At 43.7% G+C, this 19,458-nt stretch overlaps 1 protein-coding gene across 5 annotated transcripts in view; it reads right to left on the bottom strand.

Moving 5' to 3' along the window:
• Positions 1–4,928: 4,928 nt before the first annotated feature.
• KANK1 (KN motif and ankyrin repeat domains 1) overlaps positions 4,929–19,458 on the bottom strand; it is a 133,756-nt gene continuing 119,226 nt past the window's right edge. For all 5 annotated transcript variants that reach the window (XM_063319924.1, XM_063319922.1, XM_063319925.1 and 2 more), the window contains 7 exons: positions 17,632–17,841; positions 15,460–15,547; positions 12,448–12,667; positions 9,628–9,770; positions 8,894–9,094; positions 6,305–6,403; positions 4,929–5,924 (listed from right to left, as the gene is read on the bottom strand). In XM_063319924.1, the coding sequence (XP_063175994.1) occupies positions 5,862–5,924; positions 6,305–6,403; positions 8,894–9,094; positions 9,628–9,770; positions 12,448–12,667; positions 15,460–15,547; positions 17,632–17,841 (1,024 nt within the window). In that variant the 3' untranslated portion in view covers positions 4,929–5,861. The remainder of the gene's footprint in view (positions 5,925–6,304; positions 6,404–8,893; positions 9,095–9,627; positions 9,771–12,447; positions 12,668–15,459; positions 15,548–17,631; positions 17,842–19,458) is intronic.

Consider the following 19,458-nt stretch of genomic DNA (forward strand, 5'->3'; position numbering starts at 1 on the left):
AGATCATAAAAAAGCACGCACACTGCTTTGAAAAAACATCAGCCGTTACATTATCTAAGTAATCATCCTGCAAATGGCTGTAGCAGTGTTTAGAGGACGTGGAGATTGACTTCTGCTATTCATGGCTGAAATGTATTTAATAATACTCCATTTTTAGAGTATAATGATGCCCTTATTTACAGGTCTCTACTGTAGAGGTCATTGAAGGGCAGTTTTGTATAGCAAGAACTATTTAAACAGCAATTTATCTTTGCTGGTGCTGGCTGTGTTGGCTACTCAAACAGAAGATGCACAGACGTGGTTCCTAGTGAGAAGTGGCCAAGCAGAAAGACTACCACTCGCTGAGTGGCACAGGGCAAACGAACGAAGCACAGGTGGGTAAAATGATAGAGGGGGGAAAAAAAAGTCCTTCAAGCTTGTCCCCCATGCCCCTCAGCACCCCCTGTAAGGCCCCAGCCACAGCGCTCACAGCAGGTACCAACTGCCTGAAGGCTCCTGTTTTCCCTGATGAACTTCTCATACCTGAGATCTCTTCAGGGGTCATGCATGGGGGGGGAGTGTGGGTGTGAGGAAACATGCTTATCTTTTTCTTTTAGCAGGAAAAGCTGAAAGTACATACCATTAAAGAAGCAGAACACTTAAAACAGAGGTTTTGAGGCACTGAATTAATTACTCATCTATAGTAAAGAATCATCTGATATATTGGTTATATACGTATACATATGTGTATAATACATACATACAGCCAAAAGGCGGTACTACTTCCAGCATGATTTACTCATGTGCGTTGTTCACGTTGCCTAAAAACCTGGCAGGAAAAGATGTGCTGTTTTACAAACAACTTTAAGAAGTTGTTACAATCATCTTTGCAAAAAAAAAAAATAAAAAAAATGTTGTATTATTTCCTGCATAGTATCTTACACAGAGGTTCCCAAACATTCTTGCAGGTAGCACGCCGTTCTGCAGCTCCTTAACAGCACTTTGCTGTCCAGTGGTACTTGTTGAGAAGAGATTAGGTACTGATATGTTGGGTGATGTCACACCAGCCAAACAGAAAGTGGAGCAGCTGCTGGAAAAAGACAGGAACCAGGTACCTCAGCTCTAAGCTGGCATTTCTGTTCAGCGTACGCATGCAGAGAGACACAACAGCCAAAGTGAAGTGAAACAGGCAGGAATTTTTTAATTGCCTTCCCTAGCCGTTGCATTAGTGAGTGCTGAGTAGTGAAGATTAATACTTTCGCAGCTCCCAACTGAAATATGAAACAAACCTGAGTCTGGGTACTCCTTTCCTCTAATCTTATTGTGGCCATTTCTAGGAGTGTTTAATGCAAAATCCTCCTTGTATGTTTTTCAACATCATTCTTTGACCTCCTACCTGTGTCCCTTGTCCCATGTCAGGCTCTCAGGGACAGGCTTAAGCATCCCCATGTGAACTGAACATCTGAAAGCCTCTTTTTAGCGAGGAAATGCTTGTAGTTAAGCTTTCATTCGATGGACCTGAATGCAGGCACAAGAGCAGGAAGGGACGAAGTTTACAGAGCTGGAGGCAGACACAGAGCCCAGTGAAGAGAGCTGCTCGCAGCTGCAGTAGGAGTGTGAACGCTGCTTCGGCCAGCTCTGCTGCTGCCTTTCAAAGGCAGGAGGACGTCTGTAGCCTTTGGGCCACTTCCATCCCAGCAAACAGAGCCAGTCCTGTGTGTCAGGGATCGACGCCAAGGCTTGCATTACTCAGACCATGGCTGAACTGGACCCCGAGCAGGCCAGACTTCTCAGCCAAAAGTATGAGACACCAGGAGAAACAGACATAAAAACTATTTCTAGAATAACTTGAGTTCTTCCAGCTGTATCAAGAAGACAAAACCTCTGAAAATACATCTTGCGAAAATGCCTTCTTCAGTCATTGCATTTAGATCAATATTGTGTTGGCTAATTTCCATAATTTCAAAAGTCAGTACCAGTAACCCTCACCTCTTATCTCCTAGGGTGATTGTAAGCGGCAGCTTCACTTAATGTATGACAGTGTAACTGGAAAAAGAGAGTGACGTATTTTACAGTCTTGAAATAGTGCCAGAGCTTTTATATATTCACTGACAGTTGGAGTTCAAAGGTGATGACAACATCATGCTTGGATATACTGAGAGTCAACCATTATCTGATCTGAACTGAAAAACAAATGCCAGGAAGAGTGTGTAGGGGGAGCTCAATTCAGAGGTGGTATGCATGGTAAACCCCTTAATCCCAGCACCTGTGGCAAATGCTATCCAGCATTAGCAGGTGGAATTAAATTTGGCTTGCAGAGGGCATTGGTGGATACAAACGCTTTTGGGAACCTCTTAACTATTTCCTGGGAAAGGGCCTGACTTCCACAGCGTGAGCTGCTTCAGGTGTCAACCTCTTGGAGGTAGGAGGACCATCCAAGAGAACAAAATGCTAAGGGAAGTAATTATTCTTTCTTCCCCCACCTTTCTTTCCTTCTTTCTTTAACTGCTCAATCCGTTAAGTCTCCCCTAATAGGATTTTAGGCCAGAAATGACAGTCACTGACTTGGGTAAAACAGTCAGTTTATTCTGTACTTTTCACCCATATCCACCAACATATGCAAAGTTTTGGTTGCAAAAGGCAATCTTCCTGACATGGCATACCACAATGACCTACTTCACCCCACAGCTAAAACTGGTGGCACTTTGCTTTACAAGGCATTTTAACGGAAGACAATGAGCTTTTGGGAAGAAACTCAACATTGCACAGAAATGCTGAGTCCACAGCTTCATCGAACATTTTCTAAAGCTCTAGGAGGCCAATTCTGGGTCAACCATTTTGCTTACCAGGAAAATGGCACCTAAATAAATCCAGGAACTCTTAAGTTGCATAAACTGACTCTTGCACGCTGTTGGAAGGCTCAGATTCCTCCCCAGACTTCTGCCAGTTAAGGCCATTAAAAAGCAATGCAATCACTTAGAAAATTTTAACCCCTAACATGTTGGTTTCTGATAAACCAATTCCCTACAGGGAAAAAAATGAAGGAATGTTTATTTCCACATTCCTCTTCCTATGCTTTTTTCCCAAGTAAAAAAAAAAAAAGTATTACAGTACATTTGGTGACTTTCCCTGTGTCACCTGAACCACTGGACCAGTTTTTTTAAACCCTTCTACAATAGCTGCACAGCCAGGACTGCCAGGGCACCCAGGACTCCCATTGATTAGTGGGACAGGGACCTGTGCCAACCCAGAAAATAACAGTCATGGCCCTCTGCTCTGAAAAGCTAAATTCACAGGCATTTAAAATTTTTTATTAAGCCTCAGGCAAATATGCATGTCTGCAAATTAAGCACAGTAGCAAGGCACTAGTGCAGCAACAAATATCACTGTTTAAAAAACTATTCTGGGGGCAAAGATCTATTAGGCATGTTACTAATTAACATATCTTCTACAGCAATACAGTGACACTACTGAAAAGGACATTATCAGACAGTTGAGCACACTCTTTAGTGAAGTCAGACTTTGAGCATACAGGCTTTAAAACTGCTGTCACAGAATCACAGAGTATGTCAACTTGGAAGGATCATCAGGTACAACTCCCTGCTCCTCACAGGACTACCTAAAATCACTGTCAAGAAATATAAGCCAGAGCTAAAGGTATGATTACTAACTTCCTTAAGGATGCACAACTAGACTGCTTTTGATAAAATCAGTGCTAAATAAAAATTTCATTCTTGGTAAAACTGAAAGTATAAACATGTCCCTAGTCCGAATTCTGTCCTGGCAATATAATGTCTCTCCACTAAACAAGAATTTAATCAATTAGATACAGGCAAGCATGTATAAATAAGCCAACTGATTTTCTGTAAAATTAGAACAAGTACTGGAGAGAGATTAAAGCAGTCATCCTTTTTCTGCACTTCATCAGCTTGATTTGAATAACTCCAGCACTATGTGTGTTTTAAACTCAAAAAGACAAGAATAGATTATCTTGACATTGCTTTTCAGACAGTTGTTTGAACAGTGACAAGAGTTGGCAGACCAACAAATGTAAAAATGAAGCAAAAGCCAGCCTTTTGTCATGCCTGAGGTGAGGAGATCCAACTTGCACTCATTCTGATGAATGAGAAACCCACACAGCTCCTAAATGAACGAGGGTTTTATTGGGAAGCCTGTGCTGGTGTCACGCACTGCGTGTGACCACGTCTCAGGTCATCAGGTGGATGCACGTTTGGGGCACAGCTCAGCTCCCTGCTGCGCAGGACAGCCAGCGCCCACCCATCCTGGCTGAGCGTGGCTCGCAAAGCGAGGGGCCTTTGCTTCTGTTTAATATTTTTACAGCTGCTGCTACTGTTTGCCATCAGTCTGGTGTCACCTTATTTTCACAGTAATTGGGCGAGTTGGTGACATACCTGTTTATGCAGGTGAGTCAGCATCCACACAAAATCAGATGCCAAGCAAAGACAGACTCATCAGCTAGGTCTGAACTGACAAGGATACAGACACACTAGCATAGGACTTCCTACACTGCCATCTAAAAATCATCCCCTTCAGCAAGCTGCCAGGATTGTTTGGAAGAAAAAACTCAAAAGGCTTTTATTTCGGTTTGTAACTACTTTGCAGAGAGCTAGGTCAAACTGCTTGAAGACCATCCTTTGGTGCCTCCCCTTGATACTGCACATGGCCACTTCACTCCCAAAGAGCAAAGGGTCCAACCTCTGCAGCAAGTGCAAGACCAGCAAAGGCAGATCATCTTGGGCGAAGCTTTTTACTCTGCCAATCAGCAGGAAAAAGCTAGTTTGGGCACTGATGCTATTCGCATCAGCAGCCCCCGAAGGCTGAGCTATGCAGTCCTCCCTGCCTTGACTTACCAATCTGTCCTGTTTTGCCCCTGCGGTTGTAATTTGCAGCATATCTGGATGATGGCAAATCACACGTAAAACAGGAGAGGAGTAAAACAGCATAACGAATTTTTATTCTGAAAATATGGCAAGAATCTAAGGCACTTCAAACATTTCAATACACATGACTAAAGTGAATGTGACAAGGTAATAGCATTCCATAAATACGCACCGAGAACTACGCTCAATTCCACTCAAGGGGAATATACAGCTGGTACCTCTAATTTTACTCTCCAATAAACACATATGGAGCTTATAGACTGACACAGTTAATAAAAATATGGTAACAGGACATGTAATTCTTCATGTAGTTTTTAATTATTAAGGAATATAAAATGTTGAAAATACTGTGTGAGTTAATTTTATAGATACTAGTATCTTTCATATAAAAAGTTATACATTATCCCCAATTAGCAACAACTTATTTAGTGAACTTCAGACCTGACAAGAGGCTCTATCCCCAATACCTACCCACTCACCCACCAGCTCAAGATCCACGGAGCTGACTATATAAGCAACTGCAACTTCTGAATTTCAAAGTAATTAAAAACATCAAAATCATGTTGGAATGAAATTTATGAAAAGGTTACCTTGATAAAGTCTAGGCATAGTAAATACAAGTATGTTTTAGAGCGATTAAAAACAAGTCACCGGGACACCCCTGCACAGATAGAAGTCTGTGGCTGCCCGTAACACAGGAAAGGATAATCTATAACAAAGAAAACCAGGATGTGTGCCAGTGTACGGAAAGACGAGTAGGTGCGCAAAAGAACAGTTCTGGCTAAGGTTCTCAGCTAAGCACTACTTAACTATATGCTTGCTTCAAGTTTACAGTTTTCTACCTTTAGCACTAGATCTCTGCTTTCACTTTGCTGGTGAGTTCAGGCACAAGACAATTACATTCAGTATCTGTCTCAGTAAAACAGTAATATTTAGCAGCTTAAAGATGGCATAGAGATTTTTACAGATATTCATGCACTACTACTCAAACGTGGCTCTGTGGGTGGGACCAGGCGACGTCTTTCTGCTAAGCCTAGGAGTGCCCTAGAAAAGAGGAAAGAACAATTAATCAAAGGGAACACAGCAACACCTGTGTTTTTGTCACCAGGTCAATAATTAGCCCTACAATGATGCAACAGCACCTCTGCTCACTAGCCAGAGTCAGTGAACCTTGCAAGTGTGCTATCTTCACCCCCAGATAAAAGGGAGGAGGTATCCTTTACCCAGGGTTCAGCCTTCTGCAGACAACCTGTATTTAAAATGTACATTCCGCTTACCAGCATAAAAATTATCCTGTGAATAAACTTGAAAATTCATGTGCTGTACAGCTGTACAGCTGCTGGGGGTGGTGATATGGTTATGTTTTACTATTATGTTCAGGAGCAGCAAGTTAAAATGTAAACTGCAGGAGGTTCTGTACTAACCGGTGACTGGGTTTTGGAAAAGTTGACATGGGCATAAAGGAGAACCGCTATGTCCTTATGTCCAGCTTCCAGGGCTATTGAAAGTGCTGTGCTGCCATCCTGAGAGAAGAAAGGAAGAAATAAGAGAATTAGTGCTTGTGAGCATTAACAGACCTCTTAAAAGCCCCATCAGCCCACTGAGAAGAAGGGAAGTTATGAAGTGGAGGCCCCACTGCTCAGACAGACAGGTGGGTTAATTTAGAGTCTTGTTTAATTTCTTTTATTATAATTAAGTGACAATAAGCCTTGCACTGCTGTTTTATGAGGCAGACCAATTGTCAGAGGCCTCGTAATTTCTCTCAATGAGGAGTCTCGATTATTGCTGAGGAAGAATGAGCATGCCATTATCACAATAACGTTACATGTAGTGCTGTGTAAGACCAGTGATTTCAGAAGATTGGTCTGTCTGAGAGAAACTACAGCGTCAGTGAGGAGTGGAAAAGGAGATAAGGGAGGGATAAGTGCTAATCAAATATCATGATAATTGCTGTGTTACAATGATAATTGTTGTGTTATATCTCCCATTAACACTAAGAGTGGTTGCATTCCTAATTCCAAATGCTCCTTGAGGAAGTCTAAGTACAACCAAATGGACTTTCCTGGTTGAATACTGTCACCTGTTTCTCAGAAGATACTGCTTTCAGAAACCATGGTTGTCGAAGCTGCTGGAAGCAAAGGCTGTTTTTCCCTGAAGGGTAATGTATTGACCTGCTGCTTTCCCTTTAGACCAGGTTTGATCCAGGAAGAGGCAGATGTCAGACAACCTGTGATGTGAACCTCTGAGCTGCTGGAGGGGCACACTTGTATGAAGCTGCCACATCCCCAACTCTGCATTCCTTGCTTCCTTCCCTTCCTGAAACTGGTGCATCACATGGCTACAAGCCCAATGGCATCTCAATTACAAGGCAGGCAGCTACAATCTTGGCACAAATCTCGCAGTGGCTTACTGGTCCACTGCCTGGCTTTTGGCTCTTGTGCACAGAAGTTTCCACAATAATGATAGCGTCCTCTCACAGGGATCACTTCTTATGTTGGCTCTCAGAATGGAACACATTTTCTAGCTGCTGCCATAGCACTAGTCGGCACCAGTTTAAGGAATCTGTAAACACTTTTTCCAGCATGGGACATGATGGATGGCATCCAAGTGGAACGTATTCTTATGAGACTACAGGGAGCGATTATACATAAATCTTAATTGCCCTGAGCAAACAGGGAGGTAGAAGAGCTGTCCTCTACACCACAATACAATGGACTACAAACGAACAACAAAACCTCCACAGGCAACACCAGGAAAAGCCAAGTTCTTAAAGAGAGATGCTGAATCACTGTCAGAATGGCACACATCAGTAGGATGAAACTCAGCTTACTAGTGATCATGCTGACTGGAAAAGCATCACTGTCACATTCAGAATAGCTAGGGGAATGCTAAAAATCTCATAATCTCTCAGCACAGACAAACCCATTATAAAATGAGTAAGCAGCAGACAAGCTGTGCTTGGGAAATGGTATCAAACTGCCTACAGGAATAGTTAAGCGTCATGTCTCCATAAAGCTTTTAATTATTGACTTGGTGATTAATAGTGCTAACAGCATCCAGGCTGCAGTAACCTAGATTGTCCCCAGAAGGGTTTGTTATACTGAGGCCTTCTTACATTTTCCTCTCAGGCCAGCTGTTACACACTGCTAGCACCATCGGGCAACTGAGCTCCTGCAGCAGGTGAGTGAATGAACAGGAACGATGTCTCTGCCTTTCTGTAAGAGCTTCAACAAATAACCAACCACTGCTCTCCCAAACCCCAAACCCGAGCTCCATTTCAGTGCTCAGTAGGTGAAAGCAGTAAGAATAGGAAACGTACCCAAGAAGTGGTGGTGTTAATGAGAACACAATACTGGCAATAAACCAGTTAAGTCAACATTTTCAAGCTTGAGAAGTCTACAGACCAAACTGTCTGCTGACAGTGTGGGTTGCAATGATCCTTGCAAACAAGAAATATGCATCTCACTTGGCCCTGAAGTCACAGCCTGTATCTGCTTATTGTCAGGACGATGTAGCTTCATGACTGAGACTAAACCTGTACTCTCAAAAGTCGTGGTGTAGACACTTTGTCAACATGCTGTGAAGAGAACTGTAGGGCTGATGTTTGCCACAGACACAGAAATTGACACAGCAATGGTGTTAAGTGACCCGATAAAGTCCTAACTGAAAAGGGGAAGACTCCTTGGAAAAGCGGAAGGAATGTGAGAAGGGAAGAGGTGTTACCAAATGGTTTGTCTCTTCTGGCCACTGCACACCTACAGCTAACCACAAAATACAGCTAACCACAAAAATAGCTACTGGCTAAGTCTGTTAGAAAAGCAGAGATACTAGACAAATAATCACAGCACTTGCTACCACTAAGCAGAGGATTCATGCATTTGGTACTTTGGTGCTGCGAGTCAGAGATTCACATAAGTAGATTTCAGCAGCTCTCCATTACATCAAAAATATTAGAAAAACATTCCGGAATGGAGAAGCTATCTGATGAAGCACTATCTGGAAAGGCAACTCACATTGTCCTCCAGGGTGCCATTACACCCAGGCTGAGCCAGCAGAAGTTTGACGATCTCTACATGTCCGTGTTCACTAGCACACATCAGAGCTGTAGAGCCCTCGTCGTCCTGGATATTGACGTCTGCACCACAGGCCAGCAAAGCTTTAACCATGTCTATCCGCCCATGACTCACAGCCAGCATCAGTGCAGTCTGACCAGCCTGCATGGAAAGAAGAGGAAAACCTAAATCACCACACAGACAATCAGTGACAAAGCACGCACACTTTTTTTTTTTGGCACTGTGCTGCTTCTGGGGAAAGAAAAAGATTGTTATTTTATACAGCACTCTCAAGGTTCTGCTTCCCATTATTTAAATACCTTTTATGCATAATATATCCCCCATTCACATAGTTATTTATTAAATTAAAGGAAGATATAGGATCTATTTCCAGACATCTGGAGTTCCTTGGAAGGTATTAAATGGTACAGAATTTGTAAATGCCTCCTAAAATTCAGTGATGGTTCTTTCATATAATATTCAATCTTCATTTTTAGAAGAGATCCAGACCTGAGGCTCAACTGTTCTTCCACAGCTCCATTTTGTATACAGCTACCAAAAACATATACACAAACATCAAAGACCACAGAGGGCGAGAGTGAATGAGTGCAAAAGCTGAACCGATGGAGCAGGGACAGGAGTGTGGAAGGAAAGACAGAAAGCCCCAGGAGTGGGCACGGTGTCGTTTGACTGACCTGGCTGGCTTTAGCATTCACGTCCCCACAGCTGAACAGTTCCTCCACTATCCTCATGTCCTTCTCCGCTTCCACAGCTGCAAGCGCAGCGAGCATGATGGGGGTATAGCCGGCCTTGTTCTGATGATTTACATTACAGACATCTGCAGAGGGATGAGATAATTTCTTTGGAAAGCAGGAACCCAAAAAGCAGCAATTGTGCTAATGAACTGAATAAACTGTTAGTAGACCAGCCTATAAAAAGAAAAGGCAGCAAGTGCTCTCATAATGGAAGCAATTCAAGGGAAAGCGGAGAAGAAAAAAAAATAAACAGGGGTGCTCTTGAGCCTAAGAAACAAAAGGATTCTCTCCTACTATGCATGCAACACAAGGGAGAGCACAAAGGCATTTTATATGTCATCATTTAGGGCTTTGTGCGATTTTTTCTCTTTTGTAAAAGCAAGTGGTCTGAAATCTGAAACGACCATTTGGGTCATGGGGCTGAACCCCAGGAATACCATCAGGAGAGTCTTTAAGCTCCTCTCCTGAGGGAATCCACCCCACAAAACAAAAATGACCCAGCAACATGGTCAGTGGAAAAGCTGTTTCTCCTCAGCACAAACATTTTCCTGTAATCAGTGTTATTTTAAAGATCTGCAAGTGTACTTTGACATGTTTGGAGCTGCAGAAAAAAACTTGCAATTAAAAGACTGTTTCCAGCTCTACAGAGTATTTGACTGTGAACAAAAACAGTCAAGTCCTCTGACTAGTGCCAGCAGCTGACAAGAGTTCTCCTTTTTGTTCAGGTCTAACCTCCAGTTGGTCTCTGTTCCTAAAATTCTGCAGAAATCCAGCAGGGCTTATCAGTTTACCAAGCAGCAGGGCCTTCAGTGTGCTCATCGTATCAGAAGGCAAGGACTCAGACTTACATAAACAGAGTCTCTAGACTTGGGGTTAAATTGCACCACAGATATCTTAACAAGCAAAAATGTTTCAGGAAATTCTTCAGACTTATTGACAAAGGCTTTGTTTTTTTCTTTAGGTGAAAAGAACATTGCAGAAGCAGTACAAGTGCAGATGTAAAAAAAATGCACAATTTTTCCATGTTCCACAGACATCACCCATGCTACCTTAGAACCAGTAGCCCAACCTTACTTTCAGAACCACTTCTAGGAAGCCACTGAAGCCACAGAACATGACAGTCCGCTACATGCATTACTTCATGAATAATGAATAATTATTGGCAGTGATGCTCTCCTACCCAGGCTAGACTACTTGAGCACAGGTGTGTTTTCTGAGGTCACATTTCATCTCCTTATCTTTATGGCTAATAGCAGAGCTGTTTTCCTATTTGTCCTCTTGGTAACACTGCAACGGTGATACAGAAGAGTCTCATCTGCTCTTCTCAGCAAACAGACACAGAGTTCTTGGACCAAGAACCTGCCTGTCATATAACCACATTGCAAAGTTGACTGTAGTGACCATTTAGACATTCTCCAGAGGGAGACTGTTGAAACCTGAAGGAATTTGCCTGTTTGTAAAACACTTTCCAAGTTGCTGGCACATGCAGTGTGCTCCTGCACACCTGCCACTAGTCACGGTTGTTGGATTTTGCAGTTAAAACCCGCTATCTTTGTAAGAATATACCAGCTGCTGTAAACTACAGCAGTCCTGACTTCCAGCAACAGATGAGCATACTCACGCTACCCTGAGATACCCAGGGAAGCGGAGAGGCAGTTTCCTCCCACCGCGGTGCTGCAGAGCCAGCCTGCCGCATTTCACTGTGCTCCTGACATTCCCCGCATTCCCCTGCTGTGACTCACCCTTCCCAACAGGCTGCCTTCAAACAGGACCAGAGATTTCAAAGCACTCACTTTCCTGCCGAGGAAGTCTTTGCAGCGACAGGGGTGACGGATTATCAAAGCTGAGATTTGTATCATTAATTGTGTTTATCTGATGTTGCCTTTCTGGATTTATAAATATTGCTAGGCTTACACTCCAGCTATGTCGTTGGTCCGGTTAAGCTTCACAACCAACTGTGACAGGTTTTATAAGTAGTTTAGGGAAAGAAACTTCTGTCGGGGAGCAAAACTAGGCTTAAAGAGATCGCATCCTGCCTGGGACCAGCTCCAACGTGTGACACCTTCTGCTGACTGCCTTCTGGCTTAGGGCATGTAGGGAGCAGATGCTCTGGAGTCTCCCCTCTGCCGCTACCCTCTCTCTGTGTGTGTGGCAAGAGGATCGAGGGAAGGAAGCCACAACAAGAGCAACTAAATGAAGCATCCTCGCATTGCTCATGGATCAGAGAAATGCTCCTACACGGCAGGATACCATATTGTCCTAGTTTCTCAGGAGAGCCGTATCAACATGCCAAGGCGGTGGCCAGAAACAGCTTTTGTACTGCTTTAATAAGATAAAGCTAGATTAGCTTCACTGTTTAACACAGACATTTATACCTGAATGGATCTTCCTCCACCAGCACCCTACCTGTGGCTGAGCAGTAGCTGCGCTGCCTCCAGAGAAAACTGCTGGAGGCTGGTGCTGCTGAACTTGGACTACAGTCCAAGAGTCAGGGATCTGCCTATCTGTACCAAATGCTGGTCAGCTCTGTATATAATTTACTTGAGTGTTTCTGTAACTTCTTCAAGAGATATCACCCTCACCTCCAAAGCCAGCACTAGAAACAAGGATTCTAGACTACCCAAGTGAGCCACCATGTAAGAGAAGTTAAAAGAGCTGCTGGCGGAAGCCCAAACTTGACCTCTTGCTCATCAAGAATTTCACCTGTGAGGATTGCAAAAACCAAAAACAATTAAAAAAAATGCAAACAAGTCAACCTACTTGCATCCAGAAGAAGCTTTACAATTTCAAAGTTAGAATGTGAGACGCTGTAATGCAGAGCAGTGTTTCCATTTCCATCTGCCATATTGATGATATGTCTGAGGACAGCAGGAGAAATCTCTTCAAAAGCAGTTATGTAGTCTCCAACCATTTCAGGGACAGCTGACTTCTGACTTGAGACACGAAACCACTCGTGCTGGATGGTATTTAAACAAAACCTCTGCCAAAACCAAGACAGAAAAATTTACATATGCGCAATCTATTTAAAGGATTTTCCATCCCACAAGTGAGCCATGCAGGAGGTCAAGCCTTTTTTAGTCAAATGTGGGAAGAAAGTATTCAGCTCACAAACAAGATGTACGGACTGAAGCTTCTCCTCTGACTAAACCCCTCTTTAAAACACCGACTGTTTAACTCCTCTTATTTTGCTTCAATTCAGGAATGGTTCACCCTCAAGGGCACAGAATTTTATATTACCCCAGAATTAATGGGTCTCAAATACTGGTGAACAGACAAAAGACCTGGAGTAACCGTTTCCATGAAATACATAACTTCATAAACCACCGATGAACCCAAGACTAAGAGCAGTGGGAATGCATGTTTCTCGGGGGCTTAAAACAACAGCATGCTAAATCAAGTAGGTCCAATCCCAAGGCATGAATTATCAAATGCACAAACTACTGGAGAACTGACTGGACAGCAGTTCTGCAAGAGAAGAGCTGGGCATTACGGAGGATCACAAGCTGAACCTGAGTCAACAACGTCACACTGTAATGGATTTTGGGGTGAATAAACAGATTTATAAGTTGCACGGCATGTTATGCAGTCCCTTCTCTCTGCCTAGCACTGTGAAGGCAACAGCTGGACTACCCTGTCTGGCTGGATCACGGAATGACAGGAAAGATTCAGATGAAACAGTTTCAAAGGTGAGCAGCCAGAACGATTAGAAGTCAAGGAAATTTGATCTATGGGACAGATAGGAAGGACTGGGGCCTGTCTGCTGAAAGGACAGTTGGCAAAAGGAACACCATAACATTTTCACACTGCAAAAGGCTACTGCAGTGAGAAAAGGAAGAACCTGTTCTTCACCTGCAGAATGGGTGGCTGTAATAGTAAGAGATTTCAACTGCAATGAGAACATGCAGGTTAGACATTCAGGATCAACTTTCCCACTGGTATGGACTGAGGGCAGAGGGCTAGGAGTCTCTTAGGCGAGATAACTGTCTGTGAATAACAACGTAGGTAGAGCAGATCTAGCTGTGAGCCAAGGACGCTCCTGCCATCACCGCAAGCTCTGACTTTCTGAGACAATTTCTATAACCTGGAAGGACCACCATGTCCTTCTTCTCCTTTCATAAAGCCCCACCTGCAAGGTAGCCAGTAAGTTCAAGGACAATTTTGCCAAGAAGACAATCAGCACACTTCTCTAGCCACTAGGGAAAACATCAGTAGTTCTAGAGGGGGCCTATGTCTGGTAAAGGGACAATATTCTATATGTATCAGTACTACATATTTATCTATACTACATATAAATATATACAGAATATTATACATCAGTACTACTATAATAAAAACTTACAAGGTCCAACCATTTGAGTTAAGACACCATGTGTACTGTGAACATACAGAGCTGAAACACAGAAGTGGTCATAAAGTAACACAATATAAATATATTTTTTTTTAATTTTAGGCACTACTGAGTCCAAAATACCACTAAGAAATTATTTTTACAGTCACGGTATCACACACATTTTTAAGTAAATGGTACTTTTTTTAATTCAAGAATCTATCACATCCCAAAAGAAGCAGTCAGCAGGTCCTTCTGGCGTAAACAGCAGCTACAAGATGTGAGTATGCTGGAAGAGGTTGGGACAATTTATATGGATCCCTAGCTGTACTGATGTTTATCCTTTTTGGACAAGACTTCTTTATCAGCAGACAGAGAGAGAACAAGAGCTCATTAGTCTGTAGTTTCCAGATACAAAACACCACTTGTGCTGGCAAACATTTTAAGCACAAGAAAGAAATGTGTAAATTCAAATTACACTTTCAAGGTAGAAATTATCAGCTAGTTATATCATTTTTGACACTTTCAACTCCAACCGGGCCTGAAACATTTGTTGTTTGAATGCCTAAACTACTCCCGAAGGACTGACACAGGGTTAAAAACCACCCGTCACACTGGTATTAAACAACCTACCAAAACATTCGCTGGACCACAAATGCCAGAATTAGACACAGACAATATTGTGTCTGTGTCTTACAGACAATATTATTGTCCTTAAGAAGCTGCAGATACTCTACGGTAGAGGAGACTGGCAGTGGATTGTTGCCTTTCACATCACCGCACAACTGTAACAAATGCAAAATTCAATTTGATATCACTATGCAGTGTTCCTTTGCTTTCAGATTGCCCTCACAAAGTAGCACAGGCAATTCCTGTATAAGGCATATAGGCAATTCCTGTATGAAGCAAATACAACCTTATTTACTGAGTATTAACTGAATCTTCCTTACTCCCTGCTGCACTGATAAAAGCTACCAGCACAGTAAGCGAGACAGAAACAGTATCCCTGTGCTTAGAAGGAGGCAGTATCCCTGTGCTTAGAAGGAGGCAGTGCATGTTCAGTTTTAGAGCAGACTCGGAGCTTTTGTCATGGTCTCCTCACCCCATGCAGTCTCTTACTGTGAGGCCTGAGAGCCGCCCGCAGCAGTGCTAAAGCAACACTTACAAAAATAACACAGGAATGCACGGATGTGTTGAAACTGCGCTTTCATGTTACTATTTTTATGTGTGTGCCTTGGGATGGCAAGTCCCCAGCATACAAAGTGTAAGTACATTCTCTGGACAGAAGTCTCCTGATAGAAAAAAAGCACTCTGTGACTCTTCCAGGAAAGAAGAAATCCTCTTCTGCCAAGCCACTGCGGTGCTGGTCCTGCAAAACCAGAAGTTACCCCTCCCTAAAGTTTTCCTGTTGCAGCTCAGAGAGAATTTTGCCCTGCATTGCTTACCACATCTTTGTTGGTCAATGCCTTGGGGTCATCAATGTTGTTTCTCAGCAGGTGACATGCCGAAAGCATCTTTTCACTTAGTTCGTATCTGAAGGAGACAGGAGAATACACAGCACATTTAAATTTTTCTCTCCATGTTTTGGCATAGGAACATTTCTGAAAGTCGTGTGGGAGTGAATGTTTCCAGGCAAGTCACCAGCTGCTGCAACGCAGAAGGTGTGCTGGCAGCTCTTCTCTGCGGGGACTCCCTCCATGTCGAGTGGAGCCGCCGACCTCCGCGAGGAGGAAAAATGTGTTTCCCAGATGCGGGCGGGAGGAGCAGTGGGAATGGAGAGCAGGCGATGCATCACTTCTGTGCTTTAGACTTGGCAGCCCGTCTAGTGGAAATTCTCACCTACTGCTGTACGACTGCAGAGCATGTGTTACATACTCTGTGCTTTGATTACTTGAATAACAAGAGGAAATGCCGATAGTTGTGACGGAAACAGAATTAACTGGTGGGAAAGGGCACAGGCAGTGCCTCCCTGCTGGCTCCTGTTTTATCCTGTTCACCAGAACCAGATTTTCTCATCCTGTCCGCTCTGGAAATTTACTCTCTTTCTCCAGTCCCCTTTTCATGTTTCTACTTCTGCCCCCTCTCCATCACAAATTTCAAAACTCAGGGAAAAGGTGAAAATAAGAAGGCCCATGCCTGTGCCACGTGGCATGCCAGGCTGCCATCCATCTCTGCCTACAACCTGCCACAGAGGATAATGGCAATTTTACAGGAAAGTTCTGCCAAAAAGCAGAGAGACTAAAGTACTCGTGTGTGTAAGGTAGGCATTTTAGCCCTCCAGGGTTACAAGCCAGCTGCTGGTGCTTCCAGAGCAATGAAATGCTCCACCATGGCATGGACCACGCTCGGTCCCACGTGGCCACTTGCCCTGCCTCTTCCCCTTGAAGGGCATTGCCAGGCCAGCCAGCTTGCAAAGAACATGCTCCTCAAGTATACGTGCCTACCTAGGCTGTCCTGCTGCCCCCTCCTCACCACCACCCCTTGCTGGGGTAAATACAAGTTAGAGACCTCCTTTGAGAACTTGCCTATCTTTCTATGCCACCTGTAAAATAACAGGCCATCCTGCAGTACTGTATAAATAAAGCTCAGGGCACTTCAAAAGTCACAGCTCCAAGGCCTGTGAATAGCTCTTCATTATGAATTTCTGCATCTCTGTTATTTAGCAGTTGATGTCGATAATTACAGATAAGTTTGACACTAAGCTATATCTCCAGTGAAACATGACGTATTTGTTTTGTCTTAGCTGTTTTACTGTTATTATTCCACTTACATAATTTTCCAAGCTAGCACACTTGTAAACATCTGGCAAACCCAGTAGCTATAAAATATCCCTTCACTGTTTACATTTTCACTTTGTTTTGTCCATTCACTAATCAAGAATCAGTAAAAAATCACCACAATATTGCTTTCCACATGCCAAAAAAGAAAAAAAAGCCTTGCCTGCCAAATACTACCTTACATAGCTCATTACGAGCAATTTGAAAAGTGCCTGAGACATGAAATGCTGAACAAATGTGTCACAGTGTCCCTAAAGTATATCATAGTGTATGACATCATATGAAGTATACGATCTAAGGGTTGGATGACCTCGTTGCTGCTGCATCCCACTCTCTTACTGAGCAGTACCAGCCATGGCTGAGATGCTGTGGAAGATGCACATGCAAGATGAGATCCCAGCAGGCTGCTGACCTGGTGTACATGGTTCAATATTCACTTGCTTGATTACTTACTGTTTTACAGACCAGGGTGCTAAAAACGCATTGCCAGCTCCCAAACGATGCCGTTTGTGACCTGGGAGAGCCTCTGCTGGGGTGTAACTCACTGGGTCTCACTACAAGTGGACCATTTAAAGCCACCGGGGTCAGCTGCTGGAAGGGACACCCTCCGACACCTTCTCCCCGCTCACACACAGTTGTTCTGACATGAAACCCCCTCTGGTTACCCACTCGAGGAAGAGGGAAGTGGGCAGCAGTTGGGTGGTGATGGGGGCTGGCACTTTCTCCACCAGCTTGGGCACAGCCTGCAGCTCGCCCTGCGCAACGAGGCGGTGGTAACCCAGTGGTAACCTGGTGGTAATGCCCCATACAGAGATGCTTGGGGGAGGGCGAGCAACCTACCTTTCTCTGATTTCCACCTCCTCAGCCTCGCACTCCGGAGCGGGGCTCTCCTTCTCTGCCCCCATGGCGCAGACCTCTGGGGCGCGGGGCACGGGCTGCCCCTCCTCTGTGTGCCGGCTGCAGGGGTACTCGTGGTTCTCGCACTCCTCCTCCGAATCCGAAGAGGAACTCTCCTCGGAGCTGGAGTCATCACTGGACGTCGTCTCGTACCTGGGGGGAGAACGGGCAGGGGAAGGGGTGCTTGCTCAGCGCCATTCAGCAGCCGCTGGTACCCATCCGCACTGCTGCAAGTTGAAAAATATCTCGCCAAGGCTTAGTCCTCCTGTGTTCTACTCTCAGACACCTCTCCTACCTTCTACTCACTGATGTCGGCCTCATTGCCACCTGATGCTGCGATTATTATGTGCACACTGTGTAATGAAAGAACAACCACCTTTTTTAAACACAAGTCGGAACGCTCTGTCAGACCTTGCCTTAGCCCTAAAATGAAATTACTTTGTTCAGAGTAAATTGTGTTGTTGCCTTACTGGGCAAATATAATCAGCGAAGCTAACAAACCTACCTAAAGACAACAGCTATGATTTTAACACTTTTTCCTGTGACAATCCAAAACATTTTGATATTTTAGGTGAAATATAAGTCATTTGGACAATTATAATGCTGATTCCAATGAAACGTCTTATCTCACCAACCTCAACAGCTGATGAATTGACGTACTAAGCCTGTTCTAATGTGCAACAGAGATTTATGAGTGATAACATTCCCCCACTGTGAGTAATAATACTTTTAACCAATATGTATGAAAAGAAGTAATTGTGATATATAGATTATATACTGCACAATGCATTTGTACTAAGGAAAAACTAATCTGAGGAAGGGGCTAGAAACGCTGTATAAAAAAACTTGATGAAACCATTTTAAAGTTCTTCGCAACATTCTGCAAGCATAAGTAATATTTTACAAGAAGATAATTTTCCATACTGTTTTCTGTATTTGTGCAGCAAAGCTTCTGTATTTACCTACCGCAAAGCCAGGAAGGTTAATTCTTAGGCAATGCCATCTCTTGCTGTATTGTTCAATACGGGTTCAGGAACGCACAGATCGGGATAAGAAACAGAAGAACGGACAGAGTCCTCCTCGGACACCAGCTATTGAAGAAAGAGGCTGACCCCTTTGATCCCTCAGCTTTTATACTGAGCATGGGGCAGATGGGATGTAATACCCCATTGGTCAGTTTTTGGTCACCTGTCCTGTCCGCTCCTCCCCGCAGGTGGGACCCCTCTACGCTTTTCCACTTCCGACCCTCCAACAGGGCACATAACAAAGTTAGCTGACCTTGGTTGCTGTAGCAATAAGTATAATCAAGGGCCTCTCTGCATACCGTTCCTTGGCATTAACTATAAACATCAGGCCTTATCACTCTGGAAGCAGACACTGTCTGAAAAATATGCCCGTAATTTCAGAGCGCAGTTAGTTATAAAAGACTTAACTGAAAAGTAAAATTACTGAAAAGAAAATTAGTTTTGTTCTATCTCAAACCAGGACAGCCATGTATGACTTAAAGCATAGAAGTTTCACAGAGGATTAAGATGAGCTCAGCTGTTTCATTCTTCTCTACAACCCTTAAACTCATTTAATTAAGATGCACCTCAGTCTGAAGAATAGCACGGACAACATAAGGATGTGGACTTGTTGGATCGGGTCCAGAGGAGGGCCATGAAGACTATCAGAGGGCTGGAGCACATCTACTATGAGGACAGGCTGAGAGAGTCGGGGAAGAGAAGGCTCCGAGGAGACCTTATAGTGGCCTTCCAGTACCCAAAGGGG

Source organism: Chroicocephalus ridibundus, chromosome Z, assembly GCF_963924245.1.
Source record: "Chroicocephalus ridibundus chromosome Z, bChrRid1.1, whole genome shotgun sequence".
Lineage (NCBI taxonomy): Eukaryota > Metazoa > Chordata > Aves > Charadriiformes > Laridae > Chroicocephalus > Chroicocephalus ridibundus.